General features: G+C 43.1%; 1 protein-coding gene across 2 annotated transcripts in view; it reads left to right on the top strand.

Annotated features, from left to right (window-relative positions):
- Positions 1-19368, top strand: part of F13B (coagulation factor XIII B chain) — a 286489-nt gene that overhangs the window by 68234 nt on the left and 198887 nt on the right. For both annotated transcript variants that reach the window (XM_086955282.1, XM_086955274.1), the window contains one exon: positions 12659-12844. In XM_086955282.1, the coding sequence (XP_086811408.1) occupies positions 12659-12844 (186 nt within the window). The remainder of the gene's footprint in view (positions 1-12658; positions 12845-19368) is intronic.

Raw genomic sequence — 19368 nt, 5'->3', positions numbered from 1 at the left:
TGGGTGCCGGCGTTGCATGTGGCGAATCATGGTGTTGTTGCCAAAAGAATACTTTTTGGCAGGGTTCCTGCTGGAAAGTACAGTGCCACAGATCAGACAAGTAACCTTTGGCGCATTAACTTTCTTGAGGCCCCTTGGGATTTTAAAAAACTCCCAGACAAAGTACTTCTTTGGCTTATAGGTAGTAGTATCTTCAGGCAGGTACCGTCTCTCCTCCTCCTCCTCTTCTTCTTCTCCACCACTGTGGTGTTGTGGTGGTCCTTGTGGTGGTGGTGGTGGTGGTTGAGATGCTCCTGCTGCTGCTGCTACTGCAGCCATTTCTCAGTACAAATAGGTACAAATAGGTCGGCAAACAGGTCTTCCTCAGTGAAAGTAAAAAGTGAGAATGAGGAAAAAAGGTGGGGGCTTTCATCTTTTGGAAAACAAAACTGTTCTGAACCAATGAAAAGTGTTATTTTCAGGTCACATGACACTGGCTTTATCATTTGGAAACCAAAACTGTCCTGAACCAATGAAAAGTGTTATTTTCAGGTCACATGACCTGACGCGCTTACGCTACGCGCCCGGGGGCGCTTACGTAGCGCGATCGTATGCGCTCGAGTGCTTCCGGTTGCGCTTACGCCGTGCATATCACGTGGACGCGGCTTCGCGATACGTCACGATGATGTTTTCGTTCGCGGCAATAGCGCTAACGGGACGCTCACCGGTACGTGCACCGGGGCCGACCGCATGACTGCGCTTACCAGTGTGCTCACCGGTACGCGCACCGGGAGCGCTCGAGGGCAAAAAAATAAAAAAAAACAAAAATCCATGAACAATATACATAAAAAACATAGTATTACATAAATATACAATATAGGATTCATTATAAAAAATATTACATTTCATAGCTATAGAAATTTGCTATTAAAAAACCTTTGAAATTCACTGAAAGAAACATAGGTTTGAGGCCCTATATATAGTTAGGAATTAGCATTTAAAAAACCTATGAAATTCACTGAAAAAACCATAGGTTTCACACCAGTTATAGTTAGGAATTAGCATTTAAAAAACCTTTGAAATTCACTGAAAGAACCATAGGTTTCACACCAGTTATAGTTAGGAATTAGCATTTAAAAAACCTATTATATTCACTGAAAAAACCATAGGTTTGACACCAGACATAGTTAGCTGGAAATTTTACTGACATAAAACCATTGAAATTCCCACGTTATAGTTAGTTGGACTCACTATAACTTGTGCACCTGCAATGCACTGCTGATGACGTCACATATTACATCACTCATGACATGGTCAGTGACATCACTCATGACATCACTGATGACACCATCCTTGTGACAGAGTGACAGACCTCCTTTCAGTGTAATGTAACCCTTGAAACACATATTCAAAAATAGAAACTAACATTTTCAAAAAAATGGAGATACCCATACCAGTTACAACAACCAATTCAGTAATTCCACCATCTATGTACACATCCACTCATTCACCAACAGTTCTATATAGTCACTCATACATATACTCACTCATCATATGTAGTGATACACCTATACATCCTGTTACACATCGACAGTCATCCAAAAGTTACTCACACACATACTCACACATGCAAATAAACCATTGAACATCCATTTATTTGCATATACAACTATACACACACTACCAGCTTACTTCTAAGGAAACTTACCATACTTACTCTCTTAAACAATCACTTATAGAAACACATACTTATTTAAACAGGAACTCTTACAATCTCTCACTCTCACATATACTCACTTATATACATCAATACTCACATATACTAGATTAAAACATATGTTGTTACTGATAAAGACACTAGTGAGACAGTCATTCACTCACTAACACACACATATACACACTCATCCACCCATACAGTCCTGCACATATGCTGTCTTCAAAACATATACAAACAGTGAGTCAGTCATTGATGCATCTATGCACTCATACTGATACTAAAAAAACATCTAATAACCCATATACACACACATGCAGCTACTCACCAACCCATGCAGCCACTTATACACAAAGTGAAACACTGATACATATATTTAAATATTTAAATATTACTCGCTAATATATGTATTCACTAAGATACACTTAATAAGCCAGATAACCAATCAATTTTTTTTAACAAAACATCCTTTTAGACACTTATTTAAACATTTATTCTTCCATCGACTTTACGTATACATATATAAAACATATTTATTTTTCAGAAAGACACACATTCACTGGATGGTGTCATCAGTGATGTCATGAGTGATGTCACTGACCATGTCATGAGTGATGTAATATGTGACGTCATCAGCAGTGCATTGCAGGCGCGCAAGTTATAGTGAGTCCAACTAACTATAACGTGGGAATTTCAATGGTTTTATGTCAGTAAAATTTCCAGCTAACTATAACTGGTGTGAAACCTATGGTTTTTTCAGTGAATGTAATAGGTTTTTTAAATGCTAATTCCTAACTATAACTGGTGTGAAACCTATGGTTTTTTCAGTGAATATATATATATACATATATATATATATATATATATATATATATATATATATATATATATATATATATATATATATATATATATATATATTCACTGAAAAAACCATAGGTTATAGACCATATATAGTTAGGAATTAGCATTTACAAAACCTTGAAAATTCACTGAAAAAACCATGGGTTATAGACCATATATAGTTAGGAATTAGCATTTACAAAACCTTATTTTACTCACACAAAACCATTGAAATTCCATATATAGTTAGTTGCACTAACTATATCGCGCACCTGCAATCCACTGCTGATGATGTCACATATTACATGATTCATGACATGGTCAGTGACATCACTGATGACAACTCAAATGACATCACTGATGACATTATCCAATGCCTGTATGTTTCTGTAAAGTTAAAATATGTCTTACATATTGAAGAATGAGTGGATGTATAAGTGTCTGGATGAAGAATTTAGTAGGTGCATGACTGACTGTATGAGAGAGTGATTAAATGTGTCTCACTGAGTGCATGGGTTAGTGACTAAACTGTCTTAATTTGTGCATCATTATGTCTGTTGTTCTGTAAACTGCTGAATGTATTAATCAGTAGCTATATGAGTAACTATATGGGACATTCATTGGTTGCCCAAGTATTTGTATGCAAGACTGAGTATGTGTGTGAGTGGCTGGGAGGTGTATGACTCTGTGCATAGATGTGTGAGCATTTGATTCACTAGATGTATGGGTTCAAAAGTGCGTGTGGAAACAGCTGCATGGGCGGTTGACTGTGTGCATGAGTGTATTGGTGAGTGAATGGATATCTCAGTGCAACATGTCAAAGTAAGTACATATGTAAAACACAGTACATGTGAGAGTTGACATATATAACCGTGCATAAGAGCCAATGAATGTGTGAGTGGCTGTATGGATCATTGTGAACTTGTATCAGGGATCGTATAGGAGAGTAAATATGTGTTAGAATATGTTTGAATTAGTAAGGTGTGTATAACTGTATAGTTGAGGAAATGGAGGTGTGATTGATTCTTTGCATGACTGACTAGATGTATGAGTAACTCCATGGATGAGTGACAATCTGTGAGTGTCTGTTTACACTGATTGTATCTAAGGTTATATTAGAGTCTGAAGAGGTTCATCGTATTATCACATGAATGATATTATCAGTGATGTTGTCAGTGATGTCATTTGAGTTGTCATCAGTGATGTCATCAGTGATGTCACTGACCATGTCATGAATGATGTAATATGTGACATCATCAGCAGTGGATTGCGGGTGTGCGATATACAGTTAGTGCAACTAACTATATATGGAATTTCAATGGTTTTGTTTGAGTAAAATAAGGTTTTGTAAATGCTAATTCCTAACTATATATGGTCTATAACCCATGGTTTTTTCAGTGAATTTTCAAGGTTTTGTAAATGCTAATTCCTAACTATATGTGGTCTATAACCTATGGTTTTTTCAGTGAATTTCAATGGTTTTTTAATAGCAAATATCAAAAGCTTTAAAATGTCAAGTACGTGGTAGGTAAAAATGTGTAATCCGTCGTGCCTGCTTCCCTCTTCATTTGATTGATTGTTATCCAAGCATTTACTGTTTTAGAATTGGTTCTCTTTGGTTCATTCTCTATTTACAAACAAGCACAGAGTCGCAATACTCTGTTTAGTCTTTGCAGATAGTGAAAAATCGTTAGAAACAACAAAAGGAATCAAGCAAAATCAGTAGGCCACTAATGGGATCGCTTTTTGACCTCGCTAAAATAGAAACATTAGGAACAACCCCTCATGAGAAATATGAAACTAGTGAGAGGAACTGAGCTCGACGCCATGATGGCTGCAAGACAGCTCGGCTCCGCCGCCCACCCCGCCCAAAACAACGACAAACCCTATGCAAATATTATAAATATATACAACACACCAGCAAAGTAACAGGGAAAGCGTTTTATTAAATAACTATTTACATGGCAGCCTGCTGCAACATCGATCCAAATGCATGCTGCCGTTCACGGGATTTCTCCCCGACTACTCTGCGGCCTACGAGATGGAGAGGCCGGGGTGTTGACTAGGCGGGGCCTCCGGCCGCAACCACAGCGCCAACGATCGCTGCCGACAGCCACTGATCTGAAGAACCGCTGCCTGCGGTGCCTCCCTGAGCCGCTTGACGGAGGCCCCCGAGGGGCGGTGTGGCGGCGCGGACTCGGAGGGGGCACTTGACTCCTACCCCCTCCCCAAGTCTTGTTGCCCTGGTGTGGCCTGATATCGCCCCTGACATAGGCGGTCGGCTCCCGGGGTCAGGCGGAACTTGTTGCCTTTTGGTGACTCTTCCATTCTGGACCTTGTCCCACAATCCGTTTGACCTGAAGACACGTCCTGCGGTGCCCTGGTCCAACCATCACATATACCTGCACCAGGAGACGGCATGGGGTGCACTGGAAGGGAGAGGCGGCACGAACGAGCCTCCCCCACCTCCCCAGGTGGAGGTTTGTCAGCTACACCCCAGCGCTTCACTCAGCCACCTGAGTTGCGCCCGCTCCTGCGGCACAGGGCCACGCTTGGCCAGCTGAATTGCGCCTGCTCTTGTTATTACAGCGTCTCACCCGCCATCCGGATGAATTTCACCCACTCTTGCAGTACAGCGAGAGGCGGCTGCCACGGAGCTCAGGAAATGGCGGTCGGCTCCACAGACTTGGGCCTGGCCTGCAAGGATGGCTCTGGGCAACCCTGGAACTCAGACGCTTGACTGCTAGGGCATGGGCCCCATTCCCAAAAGCGTCCCCTCAGCCTTGAAAATTCTACAAGAGTCACCGGGGCCCCCGACTCCCGCAGACTTCCGGTGGGGAGCGACTGCCATGATTGCTCGCGGAATGGCCACGACGTGGCCACGGAATGCTCTCATGCTGACTCCAGCTTCAATCTGAAACATCCAGAAACACTGTAGACTACCAATTCGATCAGTTCCGGTGGAGCCCCAACGTGACCTGGTAGAGATGAACTTGCCCTCCCCTCTTTGACTGATGGTTCTTGTTGCCTGTCCCTTCTGTCATATGACGTGCCGCGTTAGCGCACCCGGAAGTGCTCCGGTGCGCGAGGCGCGAAAAGCAGCTACCCGGAAGCGATCCGGGGCGCAGTGCGGAGCGCGTAACGTAAGCATAACAGGTCATGTGACTTGTTAATAAAACTTTTCATTGGTTCATTTCACTTTTGGGTTCCTAATGATGTAAGGCTAGGTCATGTGACCTAAAAATAACACTTTTCATTGGTTCGGACTGGGAGGGGGCGCTTAGCTCCTGCCCCCTCCCCAAGTCTCTCTCGGCCAGCTGAGTTGCGCCTGCTCTTGCTATGACAGCGTCTCACCCGCCATCCAGCTAAATTTCACCCACTCTTGCGATACCACGACTCTTCCATTCTGGACCTTGTCCCACAATCCGTTTGACCTGAAGACACGTCCTGCGGTGCCCTCGCAATGCGGCCTGGTCCCTGAATGTGTGCAGGGGGGCGGTATTTCTCGCTCGGCCAGCAGAGTTGCGCCCACTCTTGCGGCCTACGACATGGAGAGGCCGGGGCATTGACTAGGCGGGGCCTCCGGCCACAACCACAGCGCCAACGATCGCTGCTAAAGGAGGGGAGCCTTGCCGGTGAGAGCCACTGATCTGAAGAACAGCTGCCTGCGGTGCCTCCCTGAACCACTTGACGGAGGCCCCCGAGGGGCGGTGTGGTGGCGCGGACTGGGAGGGGGCGCTTGGCTCCTGCCCCCTCCCCAAGTCTCTCTCGGCCAGCTGAATTGCGCCTGCTCTTGCTATTACAGCGTCTCACCCGCCATCCGGCTAAATTTCACCCACTCTTGCGATACAGCGACTCTTCCATTCTGGACCTTGTCTCCCCAGAGGTACATCACCTTACACAGACATGCACTCTGATCTCCTTGGCCTCAGTCAAGCATCAATAGTAAGATTTTCATAGGTGAGTGTAGGTTCATGGTTTTCCATCCACAGACTAAAAGCCTGGAGTGGGAGTGAAAGAACCATAACTAGGTAAGAAGGAAGGCACAGGCTGTAGGAAGGACTCTGGACATGGTATGTTGCTTGGTCCCTGAGATGCTTCAATGTCACTGCCTTGCACAAATGGCATAAGTCCTGGATGTTGGGTGCCATAGTTGAGGGTTCCGAGCAGTGCTTGTAACACTGTCTGAAGCTCATTTGCACCTGCTACAGCTTCACTATTCTCAAAGTAAGTGGGGGCTGTTTGAGGACCTGACTGCATTGGAAAGCAATGTGATGCGGTGCCTCCCTGAACCGCTTGACGGAGGCCCCCGAGAGGCGGTGTGGTGGCGTGGACTGGGAGGGGGCGCTTGGCTCCTGCCCCCTCCCCAAGTCTTGTTGCCCTGCTGTGGCCTAAGATCGCCCCCGACATTGGCAGCCGGCTCCCGGGGTCCGGCGGAACTTTTTGCCTTTTGGTGACTCTTCCATTCTGGACCTTGTCCCACAATCCGTTTGACCTGATGACACGTCCTGCGGCCTGGTCCCTGAATGTGTGCAAGGGGACGGTATTGATTGGATCAAGATGGCGGCTTCACACAAAGCTGACTCAAGTGTTGCTGCTGATGCTATGCAAACAAAAACTGGTTTTCAGTTTGTACATTCTTCAGGATTTTTCCATCCAAGGCTGGTTGAGAGTTTGTAGAACGATGGCTTCAGATTTTCAACATACTACTCTTCAACATTCTTCATAAATGTAACAATGTGAGACTCACTAGGAGAACGACCGTTTATCTTTCCTTTCAAAATGCTGCCAACAATATTTTCTGAATGGAAGACACCATCTTGTAGCATAAAGGGCTGCGTCAAGGGTGGTATTGCCCAGAATGTCTTGTTTTCTAGTGCTCTTAATGACAAAGCCAGAACTGCCGAAAGGGATTCTGGTCCTGCCGCTACTTATTGGAGACATTGAACTATACTCTGGACCTGCCTGGCCTCGACCAAAATGGCTCCAGTATGGGAGCGACTTGCAACTCCTTATGACGTTCTAGTTACTTAGCCTTGACGTTATGGGGGATGTATGCGGTCTTTGTGCACATAACGGGCGAGGAAGGGTACTGACTGGGAATACAGACAACCCTAATGATGTCGATTTTTCATTATTGTTTATTGTATTAATAAAGCTTCGAAGTAATGTTACCCATGATACTCGCCCATGGTGTGCGTATGAACGATTTTATTGTAACTGATCCTGTTATACTTTCAATTAAAACAACCTTCACTGATCCTGCAACCGTTTGTCACGTTTAGTTTTTTCAATTAAATGGCTCGCTTGTTACATACTCCTATACCCCTGGCTTTTGAAAGACACCATCTTGTAGAATAAAGGGCTGCGTCAAGGGTGGTATTGCCCAGAATGTCTTGTTTTCTAGTGCTCGTAATGACGAAGCCAGAACTGCCGAAAAGGATTCTGGTCCTGACGCTACTTACTGGAGACATTGAACTATACTCTGAACCTGCCTGGCCTCGACCAAAATGGCGCCACTATGGGAGCGACTTGCAACTCCTTATGACGTACTAGTTACTTAGCCTTGACGTTATGGGGGATGTATGCGGCCTTTGTGCACATGGCGGGCGTGGAAGGGTACTGACTGGGAATACGGACAACCCTATTGATATCGATTTTTCATTATTGATTATTGTATTAATAACGCTTCGAAATAATGTTACCCATGATACTCGCCAAAGTTATTAGACATAGAATTTTCAAAATACTACCGCCCTCGGCCGATCTATGTAATGAACAGACTACCATTGCCGAAACACAAGGGAATGCATCTCAGAGAGATAAGTCAAGTATGTGGTAGATAAAAACATTTTCGTGTTTATACACGCTGATGTGCTTTGAACGCTGCCCCCCCCCTCCTCATCATTTAGATTACCACCGCCCATTGCACAAAAGCGTACCCCACGCAAAAAAACCTATTTTTATTTATTTATTGTTTTTTTTTTTTTGCCCCGCGGGGCCCTTTTAAAACCTCCACATCAAACCTAGGGGGTCAGGGAGGATCTACTATGCCCCCTTATGGTCATTTCCCCCTTCGTTTTGGCCTCCTCTTGTCTCTCGATCCTACCGAGAGACAAGATGGCGGCCGCTCCGGACTGTTTAGAATGTTGACAGACACCGGAGAGCCAATCAGCTTCGCTTCGCAAAGTTCCGTTACGCGAAAAGTACGCGAACCGGAGCGCTAACCGGGACGCTGTCACAGATATATATATTTTTTTGAATGTTAATTTATCAAAATCCACTGGAGCACATATATTGAGACCTAGCAAAGGCACATCGGGCTAACAGTCCCTACAATTTTGCCAAGTTTCATGCAAATCCATTCAGCCATTCGAGCTAAAAGTGAGGCCAACCGCCCTATGGAAATTAACCTGGGAAAACGCGTTTTGGGACCCCCCTTTTTTGTCGCCCCCCCTTGACGAACACCCCCCAAATTTTCAGGGGCTGCTCAGAAATAAAATGTGCCATTTTCCTGAAAATTTCAGCCAATTCCGTCCACAAACGCCAAAGTTATTAGACATAGAATTTTCAAAAATCCCATAGAGAAAAAATCCTAACTATATATACCTACTGGCGACCGCCAGTAGGTAATATATTATATATATATACACGAAATATATATATATATATATACACAAAATGCATTTGCCGCCACCTACCTGAATGGCTTTGCTTTTCAATATAGTTTTCTTCATCGGGCCCCCTTCTGGCCTCCGCGCTTTCCTTTTTGGGTGAAGTGGTTTGGTGATTTTATCTGCGCGTTGCCAGAAGCGCAGTACGGATGGCCCTGTGACATTTCAGACCCGGACAGAAGCTGGCAGCACACTGCTTGCGGTGTACGTTTTGCGCTTGAGGAATCAAGGAATCCGGTGTCCGCCGTGAGCTGAGTGGGTCATATGCGGCAGGAGGTGTTTTACCTTCGTGAGGGTGCTGTGAGCCTCATGGCTGCCCCCGCGTAAATGCAACACGAGGTTTGTCGGCCGTCACAGCCCGAGGGGACCCAAGGAGGAACTTTGGAGCTTAGCAGTGCAAATGAGGGTCCAACCGGCAGTGTTCTTAGTCGCTGGATTTAGCAGCATTCTTCTCTGCTCCCCACACCACCACCCTGTGTGCACATGGCATGTGCATTCTGGGGGTTGGAGTCAGCTACATTGTGGGAGGACTCTAACAGTTGAATGGACTACTATCTGGGCCAGTGACATCACCGCTACAAAGGTGGAGCACAACAGCTGGTAATCATTTGGACGCTGGTGGGTGCAGGGCGCTGATGAAGGTGGAAGGAGCTGAAATGCATTTGCCGCCACCTGCCTGAATGGCTTTGCTTTGAAATAAAGTTTTCTTCAAAGGACCCCCCTCTGGCCTCCGCGCTTTCCTTTTTGGGTGAAGTGGTTTGGTGATATATATATATATATATATATTTTAATAATAACATCTTTGTTTTTGATGGACAACTGTACCTACAAAACCGGGGTACAGCTATGGGCACGTGCTTCGCCCCCAGCTATGCGAACCTTTTCGTAGGCTGGTGGGAGAAGCACGTGGCCTGGGGGGATGCAAATGACCAGTGGCTGGATTGGATCGTGCTTTGGACACGATATATTGACGACCTGTTTATTATTTGGAGAGGCGATCGGTCCTCTGCTGAGGAATATGTCGCATCCCTCAATAATAATGAACTAAATCTTAAGTTCACAGGGACCATCAGTGATAACACAGTCAACTATCTGGACCTTCCGGTCTATATTGAGGATAATGTCTTGGCCACCCGTCTTTTTAGGAAACCAACTGCGGGCAATGCAGTTTTGCACGCAGATAGCCATCATCCTATTAGCCTTATCAAGGGTATACCATATGGTGAGCTCTTGCGCCTTAAGCGCAACTGCTCCACTGATAAGAGCTATGACAGTGCTAAAAAACATGCACTACAACGTTTCACAGACAGGGGCTACAAGAAAGGACATTTGAAAATTGGCGAGCTCAAAGTACAGCCAATTGACAGAAAAACGTTATTATCTTCTAAAAAATAAAAACTGCTCCAACTGAAATTGAAGATCAAACTGTACGTATGATAACTACATACAATGAGAAATTGGCACAAATTGTCCAAATCTTTAAAAAGAATTGGCATATTCTTCAAACTGATAACATTCTGAAAAAACACATCTCAGAACGTCCCTCCATCACGTATAAAAGATATCCATCGATTGGCGACCATCTCATACACAGCCATTTTACTAAACCAACAGCCATTAAAAACAAACTGGGAATCAATGGCTTCTTCCCTTGCAAGAAGTGCAAGGCCTGTAAATTTAGTAAAAAAAGTTACGAGTTTTGAAAGTGGTCAAGGTGACTCTAGGCCAATTAGAACCATCAATAAGTTTTATAATTGCAATTCAGAATACACAGTGTATTGCCTCATCTGTCCCTGTAACAAGAGATATATTGGTAGTACCAAAAATCCTACCAAAAAACGCATATTAGAACACATGCGTGCTATCTCGAATAAGGACCTCACCTACCCCGTCGTCAGACATTTTGAAATATACCATCAAAGCAATAGGGATCTATTGCAATTCTATTGTATCGATGGAGTAGAAAAGCATGAAAGAGGGGGAGACAGATTGAGAAAACTTAGAGCCAAAGAGTCTTGTTATGTTATAGAACTCCAAAGCATGAGTCCGGCTGGACTCAACAATGATGAGGAGCTTTGGACACATCTGGACTAACTCACATCCTTAAGACTGTGTCATATTGATATCGATCCAGCATGCCAGTGTGATAAGACAGGGTATTCAGTCTATATGAGAAAAACACAGATTTACATGTAGTGATATGATAACTGGTATACCCTTTTCATTCCTCTGAACCGTTCCGTATGTTTTTGCTACTTTACATGAATTTAGAACTGTATTATACTTAATGTAGCACTCTCCACTGGACATACATTTATGTATATTTGGGAATCACTTGCCCATTCAGGGCTCAATTCTGTCACTTCAGCAGGCTAAATTACATATTGACATTGTGTGATAATGTTCTTTGATTCCACGAACTTTTCACTTTATCTACTATATCATCTGCTGAGGCTTTGTGATATATTACATGTAATGTTTATGGCTGATAATTAGTTGCCATTACAAAATTAAAACACCTGTTTTTTATGAATGTATTCTAATCGTGAATTCAATTAATTAGTAATATTCACCATTGATTTACTTTGAGCACTTGCACTTTCAGAATGTTAATGAATTTATTGCATTTTTTACCCACTATAAGATGGCCGCCACTAAACTGATGTCTGGTTGGTTGATACTATGTCCATCATTTGTTTCCATGTCTATGAAAGTGAAGGGAGGGTTTAAAATGGTTGTAACACTAAGGGGTAATCGACATTGAAAAAGCCGCGAGGCGAAACGCGTCTGTCGAATTGGAGGGGAGAGGAACTGAAAGCACCGAATAAAGCATTTCAAGCTTTGTATAACAGCTCCGAGTGTGCCTCTTAATTTACTAGCAAGCCGTCTTTGCTCGCTAAGTGGAGGAATATATATATATATATATATATATATATATATATATATATATATATATATATATATATATATATATATATATATATATCTTCATTGGCTTAGCACATCATAAAAGTACTTGCAAATATTTATGTGTGCCCTTCCTGGGGCTATTGCCTTTCAGCATATGAATATAAATATAGTGGGTTAAATGCACAATTTGTCCCCATTTTTCAAACTTTTCTCAGGGTGAGAAGGTCCAAAGCCCTCGTAGAATTTGTGTTCGTTTGCTTCCCTCACTGGAAGTCATGCCATATGTTACCTTCCCTAAGCTTTCAATAATCACCAGCCACAACTCAAATACAGACTGCCTCAGCAGTAGAATTTCTGAAGTAAAGATGAATATCTTTCCGTAATCTCAAATTATCCTCCGCAGTGAACCTAGACCTGTCAGAATATTGACCCAGTTTTTAGTGTTTGATTTTAGTTTCTTATATTTTTTTATAATTACTTGTGTACTCACATGCAGACTTTGTAATTAGTCTCACTTTGGCTTATTTTGGTGTCACAGAAATTAAAGAAAAGAAGATATGTAATCAGCCTCCTTCTATTGAAAATGGGGAACCTCTTCTTGAGTTTGAAATTTATTATTCTGGAGATACCTTGCAATATAGATGCTCAGACGGCTATGAGATGAGTGGATCAAAAGACATTCAGTGCAAACGGGGGAAATGGCAGTCACCTCCTAAATGTGTTGGTAAGTAAATTGACACAGTAAACATGTGCAGCATATTAAATAAGGTTTTTTGGGCTTGCATTTGGTTAACCGCAGACCAGAAGCTATAAAACTCTATGAGGTGGGAAAGCTGACTGTTGAGAATTTAATAAGCAGGTTGGGAGCAGAAAGGAAATATTGATCGAAAAAGCTGGATTGTGGCAAAATGCAAAATCACCAGGGGACACATTTGCTATAGTTCGTAAAACGCAGAACAGTATTTAAAGTTGCTGTGCTTCAATGCGCTACACGGAGAGAGCAGCACTGAAACACATTTACTAAGATACAGAACTGCTGCTCCTCATCCCCCACTAGTGCGCAATCAATCTACTGGCACAACACACACATCTATGTACCGCAGTGCAAATGGTTGGGCTTGCTTTCTAAAATAGTCTTTGTTTTGGAAACATACCCTTCCAGTATGAAATCGTATGCATAAACAAAGTTTTACATTTCTAACACATTGGATGTGTTTTGTGTGCATCACCCATTAAGTGTTTGAAAACTTGGAAGAACTAACTTCTTCAAACGAACACCTACCTTAAGGAGGCATTATTTTTTGGAACAAAACCCTGTCTATCAATTTTAGCAAACATGGCTTTGTATCACAATCCCTGGGCGATAGCTCAGGAATGCACATGTACCACTCATGGGATGGCCTCATGATATAAGGTAGTGCAAAAGAGCACAAGGTAGTGCAAAGCACCTCTTGTAGGAGTTTTATGCTGCTTCCCAGCTCAAAATAAGTTTTGCCCGGAACATTAGTTAATTAAATAGTGTATCAACACTCTGAACAACTTTGTAGCATTTTTTGCCACTTGCAGAAGAGCAAAGTGTTGATCAATCAATTATTCAGGATTTAGAAAGGTTGGCTAAACACCCAATAGAGTATCCAGGCGCATGCAGGTCCTGGAGGCTTATTCGAACAGCCAGGTCTCGAGGGTCCTTTGGAATTCCAGAAGTGAGGTGATGGTCAGGAGGTGCTTGGGGAGGCTGTTCCAGGTCTTTGCTGCGATATGATTGAAGGACCATCCTCCACTCGTGCTTTGGTAGATGCAGGGAGTATGGGCAAGTGAAAGGGGGGTGGAGAATAGTCTTCTCAACGGTTGGTAGAAGTTTAGGTGGTGGTTAATGTGGGCAGGTCCTTGGTTGTGTTAAGACTTGTGTGTGTGGGTTAGCAGTTGGAATTGGTATCTTTACTTTGCGGGAAGCCAGAGGAGTTGCCTGAGGTGGGGTGTGATGTTGGTTCATCAGGGAAGGCCAAGGATGTGTCTGGTGCTGTGTTCTGTATGGTCTGAAGTCTCTGTTGGAGGTGTGCAGCGATTCCTATGTAGAGGGCATTGCCATAGGCCAGTTGACTGGAGAAGAATACTTGTGACACAGTGCATCATGTGTGATGGGCTAGCCACTTGAAGATATTATATAGCATGCGCAGAGTGGGCAAGCAGGTGGAGGAGACTGTGGTGATCTATGACTTCATGGTGAGCTTGTTGTCAATGATGATTCTGAGGTTTCTGGCATGGTTGGAGGGAGTGGGTGCAGTTCATAGGTCTGACGGCCACCAGGAGTCATTCCATGTGTTGCTGCTGTTGCTAAAGATGAGTACTTCTGTCTTATCTGTGTTCAGCTGCAGGCAGTTGTTCTTCATCCATCCAGCTAAGTTTGTCATGCATCTGTGGAAACTAGTTCTGGTGGTGAGAGAGAGGATGAGTTGGACGTCATCTGTGTAGAAAATTATGTTGAGAGCGTAGGATCTGATTATGCTGGCCAGCAGGGTCATAAATGCTTAGAAGAGCGTGGGGCTGAAAAATGAGCCCGGGAGGACACCGCAGGTGCTCTACCTGGGTTGAGAGGTAAAAGGTGGTAGGTGGATCCTCTGGTTTCTTTGGGTGAGAAAGGAGGTGATCCATCTGAGTGGTCTGCTTGGATGCCGATATGGTGGAGTCTTGCGATCAGTATGTGGTGGGATTTTGTGTGGAAAGCTACTGAGAGGTTGAAGAGGATCAGAGCTGCTTTTTCTCCTCAGTCAAGGAGAGTTTGGATGTCTTTGGTGGCTGCAATCAGGGTGTTTTCGGTGCTGTGATTGTTGCGGACGCCAGATTGGAAGGCATCAAGTAGCTGTTTCTGCTCCAGGTGTGTCATAAGTTGACTGTTGATGATATTTTTCAAGTACCTTCACTGGGAATGGGGGCAGGGGGATTGCAGAGTAGTTTTGAGTTTGATGGGGTCGGTAGAGGGGTTTTTGAGTACTGGTCTATCTTATGCGTGTTTCCAGGCATCAAGAAATGTTGTGGATGCCATAGAGGTGTTGAGTTCCTGGCTGAACCTTTGGTTTCCGAGGTTGACGATAAATCTGCCTCTAGATTTCTAATGATGGGTCAAAAGCAATGGGTTTTTAGAGGTTGTGTAAGTGGGCCCAAAGCAGAACATGGTGATGTAGTGTAATCCAAAGAAAAGCTTTCAATGAACAAATGCCTTGAAACAGAATTGTAGATGCGTCTTGTTTCCATGCTATTGCCATTGCTGTTTTAAAGCATGGGCAAAATGGGCAATTGCCCACTGCCCCTGCCTTACAAGCAGAGACCCTGGTATTTGGGATGGGGCAGTCCCAAGTCCCAGAGTAGCAATGTAATACCTATGTGAATAAAGCGTACATTATTTCCTAATATGACACTCAGGAATGCAGGATGCCCAGACAATTGGGGTGCATGCCTACCCCACACTGCCCAACCATAACACTCACTCTTTCATGCAGTGGGCAGCAGTTACATTAAAAAAAGTTTATGTTACATAAAGAAAGCAAGTTATGAAATGATATGTATTTGGTGCTTATAAATATCCATGAATTAAAGCTTAAGTTTCAAGTATTATGTGTATACAGCTTATTTTAATGCTATGCACTTTTCCCCTAAGCTTCCGTCAGGTCACCATTACTGCGTGTTTCCTAGAGTTAGAGTAATAGGGTGGTTAGACATTTAAATTAACATAAAAGGTAATGTTTGTGCAAGCCAAAAAAATATAGATCTCAGCACAAAAAGTAATGGCCTTTTCAATGCCTATTCAATCTTCATTTTCATTCTATTTGGATGGCAGATGTCAGACACCTTGTGGTTTTGGCTGTTCTTGCTTGAACCCATTTCTTATAAATCAGTATTGTTTAGGTTCACATGGGTTGGCATTCATTAAAATAGATAGTAAAAGTAAAGTTTTTCTGAAAGGGAGAACCCAAAATGTGACAGAAAGAATATTAGACTGTAAGAAAAAAGGCACACACTCCTGAAAAGGGAGGGAATATTTCACATGACATCCTGCTACATATGTTCCCCAAAAATGAGGAAAGAATTAGCCTAAATAATCCAGGAAAATATATTTGCGGGTGGCACAAGATGCATATTTGATTTCAATCATTCATTCAGAGCTAGACCTTTTAAGAAGTCAGGTTGTACCTACTTGAGGCTCAAAGAGACTAGCACAATTTTCTAAAAAAGAGGAAGTTAATGATAACTCAAAAGTGAATGGGATCCCTATAGGTGTGAACATACATTTTTTCATAGTTGGATATGTATGGTGAAGAGCAAGTACAGAAGCAGTATGCTTGAGGCACTACAGAAGCAAGTATGAGGATCGTCAATCGTCCATTTGAAAAATTAATTTCCTGCTCCTGCTCCTGTGCCACCTCTAACTAGGTATCAGGGGGCGGATTCACAAGAACTGACGCATGTCTGCATATTAGCAGAGATGCATCAGTTAATTTGCATCGCACAAAAAACCCCTTACACCACCATGGATGCATCGCATTTACAATGCGGCGCACCGTGGTGCAAGGATTGACAGATGCCTGACGCATCTGTTGGCGCAAAGGCAACGCATTGCTGGAGTTGTGTCGCAAGCACAACGCAACTCCAGCAATGCTCAGGAAAGCCTATTCCTATTATGCTGTATCATTCCTTACACCTGCTTCAAGCAGGTATAAGGTTTTGACAAGGTATAATGTAGCACAGGGCTTTACAAGGTGAGTCATTTCCCTAGATGCGTCACAATATAAATGTGTTGCAACGTGGCGCATTGTTTACTACGCCGCTGCATCACAAAAGTGACGCAACAGCGGCCTAAAAGTGTCACAAGGGGATTGTAAATCTGCCCCTTTGTTTATTATTTACTTCGACATACATCTCAATTTTCATTAACTATGCCCAAGGATATTGAGTTAGTTAAATCTGAGATGGTGGTTATGGCTTCCACTTGAAGCTCCTGGTAGCACCCTACAAACAGCAGTCATGGGATACAATGGTGCCACCCATTTGTGTGAACCACTGCACATCCCTATTCCCTATTGGTTGTCCCAGGAATAATGTTAACCTGTAGTACTCAATTGTTAGTTGGAAATTCTATGGCACAAAACATCTTCTGTGTTGGTTAGTTATAGAGATGTAGTCACCGTTTATGTCTATGGTGAAGTAGCTAGTCCTTCATGGAAATCATGGTTGTCATCACTTTTTCATTGAGACTGTTCTGTGCTTGAATATCTTAACAGTCACAAATAATTTCCCCTGGAGGTCACTTAACATTCATCTCAACTTACAAATATTAAGTCGTCTCACATTTATTTACCCAGTCTCGAAAGAGCCAAGTACTACACAGTTTTATATCTCCAAATGTAATAACAATTTTTTTCCTTTTTTTCTTTCAATATATCAGTTAAAAGTTGGCATAAATATAAATGTAAAAATAGATGCTTAAAGCTCACATGGGTACAATAATTTAAAAAAGGAGAGATAACACATAAGGCATTCACATTTGTCATAAAATTACTTTAATTTGTAGGAATCCATAAAAGCAACACACTGTACATACCAATTTATTTTCAAAATGCGATGCTATGGTTCACAAATTTAATAAAGTCTAAGCATCAACATGTTTTGGTGGATAGTGCAGAATGAAACCACCTCGAATATCTTAGCCTTATTATTAATCCTTACAACTGAGTGGGGAAAAAGTATTATTTATTATTATTTCAGGAACTGGTCAAAATGTCGGATCACCAGACATAATTACATTATTTGAGGAATATTAAATTGAGTACGCAACATCAGTGTCAGTAATCGGTTGGGTTTAAGAGCTGGAGTGTCAATATTTAATTTCTTTCATTATTTTGTAGCAGTTCAAAATGTGATCTCGAGTACAATTACAGAGCTTCATAGGAGTTCAGGTAGAATTCAACTGAGATGGCTCTTAATAATGCATCGTGGAATGGCCAATAATAACTCTGCAAACGTGACCCAAGCGCCAGAGCTTCTGACTTTGCAACTGGGGATCCAGGTTCGAATTCTGGCATCAGCTCAACATCCTGTGATTCTGGGCAAGCCACTTTGGGGCATGTTTATTAAAGTTTCACTTAATGCAGGGCAGCAAGCAAAGTTACTGTACTGCATTGCATGAAAGGGAGAGAGAAGAAATGCTTCATATTTGCAATGACATGGAGCATTTCTGCTCTCTCCTTGCGTTGGAGCACTGTGTGGATCTTAGTTCCAATGCTGGCACCCTTGCACCATAGTGCAGCGGTGCTGGCAGTACAGGCAGGATTGTTTTTGTGCAGAAATCGAAACCTTCCTGCACACGAACAATCCTTAAATGCATTTTTTTCTGTCCACATGATCTTCAGAATGTAGTAAGTGGAAAGAGAAAATAACGAGAAGAAATATAGGCGCATATTTACAAGCCCCTTGTGCCACCGGTGCACCACTTTTTGTGACGCACCAGCAGCGCAATTTGGTGCTTCATATTTACAAGGACACGTAAAGTCAAACTGCTTGGCTTTTTGTGTCTTCGTAAATACGTCCCCTTTTCACGTATCCTTTTGCGTGAAAGGGGCATCCATGGGTGTTGCTGCAGGTGTTCTCACGCAACACTCATGGATACTGCCACCATTCCCAGATTTACAAAGTTTCGTAAACCTGGGAATGCGCCAAAATTCTACGCCTCTCCAGGGGAGCGATAAGGAGGCGCAACAAGGAGAAATACTTCAATTTCTCCCCATTTTTCCTCTTTTTATGCATGCTGCATTCTGCAGCATGCATAGAAAGAGGAAAACACCTCTTGTGATTGTTCTTGTGCAGGAAGGAGTCCCTTCCTGCACAAAAACAATAAGTGCCGCAACGCAGGCACTCTTGCACCATGGTGCAAGGGTGGCTGCGTTTGCGTATGGCAGCCAACTGTGCACCAGCACTGTGGAGAGCAAAGGGATCTGTCATATTGTTGTAAATATGACGCACCCCTATACTCTGAAAGTATCACAGCATGGCGCAGCCAAATGGCTTGCGGCACTGTGCTGGGTTACTTTGTCTTAAATAAGGCCCAAAGATTTTTCTCCTTGCTACGCCTCACTTACAAAGTCATAGCATTTTGATGCATTCCCAGTTTTTCAAGTCTTTGTAAATCTAGGAATGCGCAAAATCCATGGGTGGACCATGGGAATGCCCATGCTCCACCCAAGGACCGCTTTCCAT

Source organism: Lissotriton vulgaris, chromosome 1_1, assembly GCF_964263255.1.
Source record: "Lissotriton vulgaris chromosome 1_1, aLisVul1.2, whole genome shotgun sequence".
In the NCBI taxonomy this organism is placed as follows: Eukaryota; Metazoa; Chordata; class Amphibia; order Caudata; family Salamandridae; genus Lissotriton; species Lissotriton vulgaris.
Note: the sequence above shows the minus strand (reverse complement) of the source record. Positions and strands in the feature narration are given on the sequence as shown.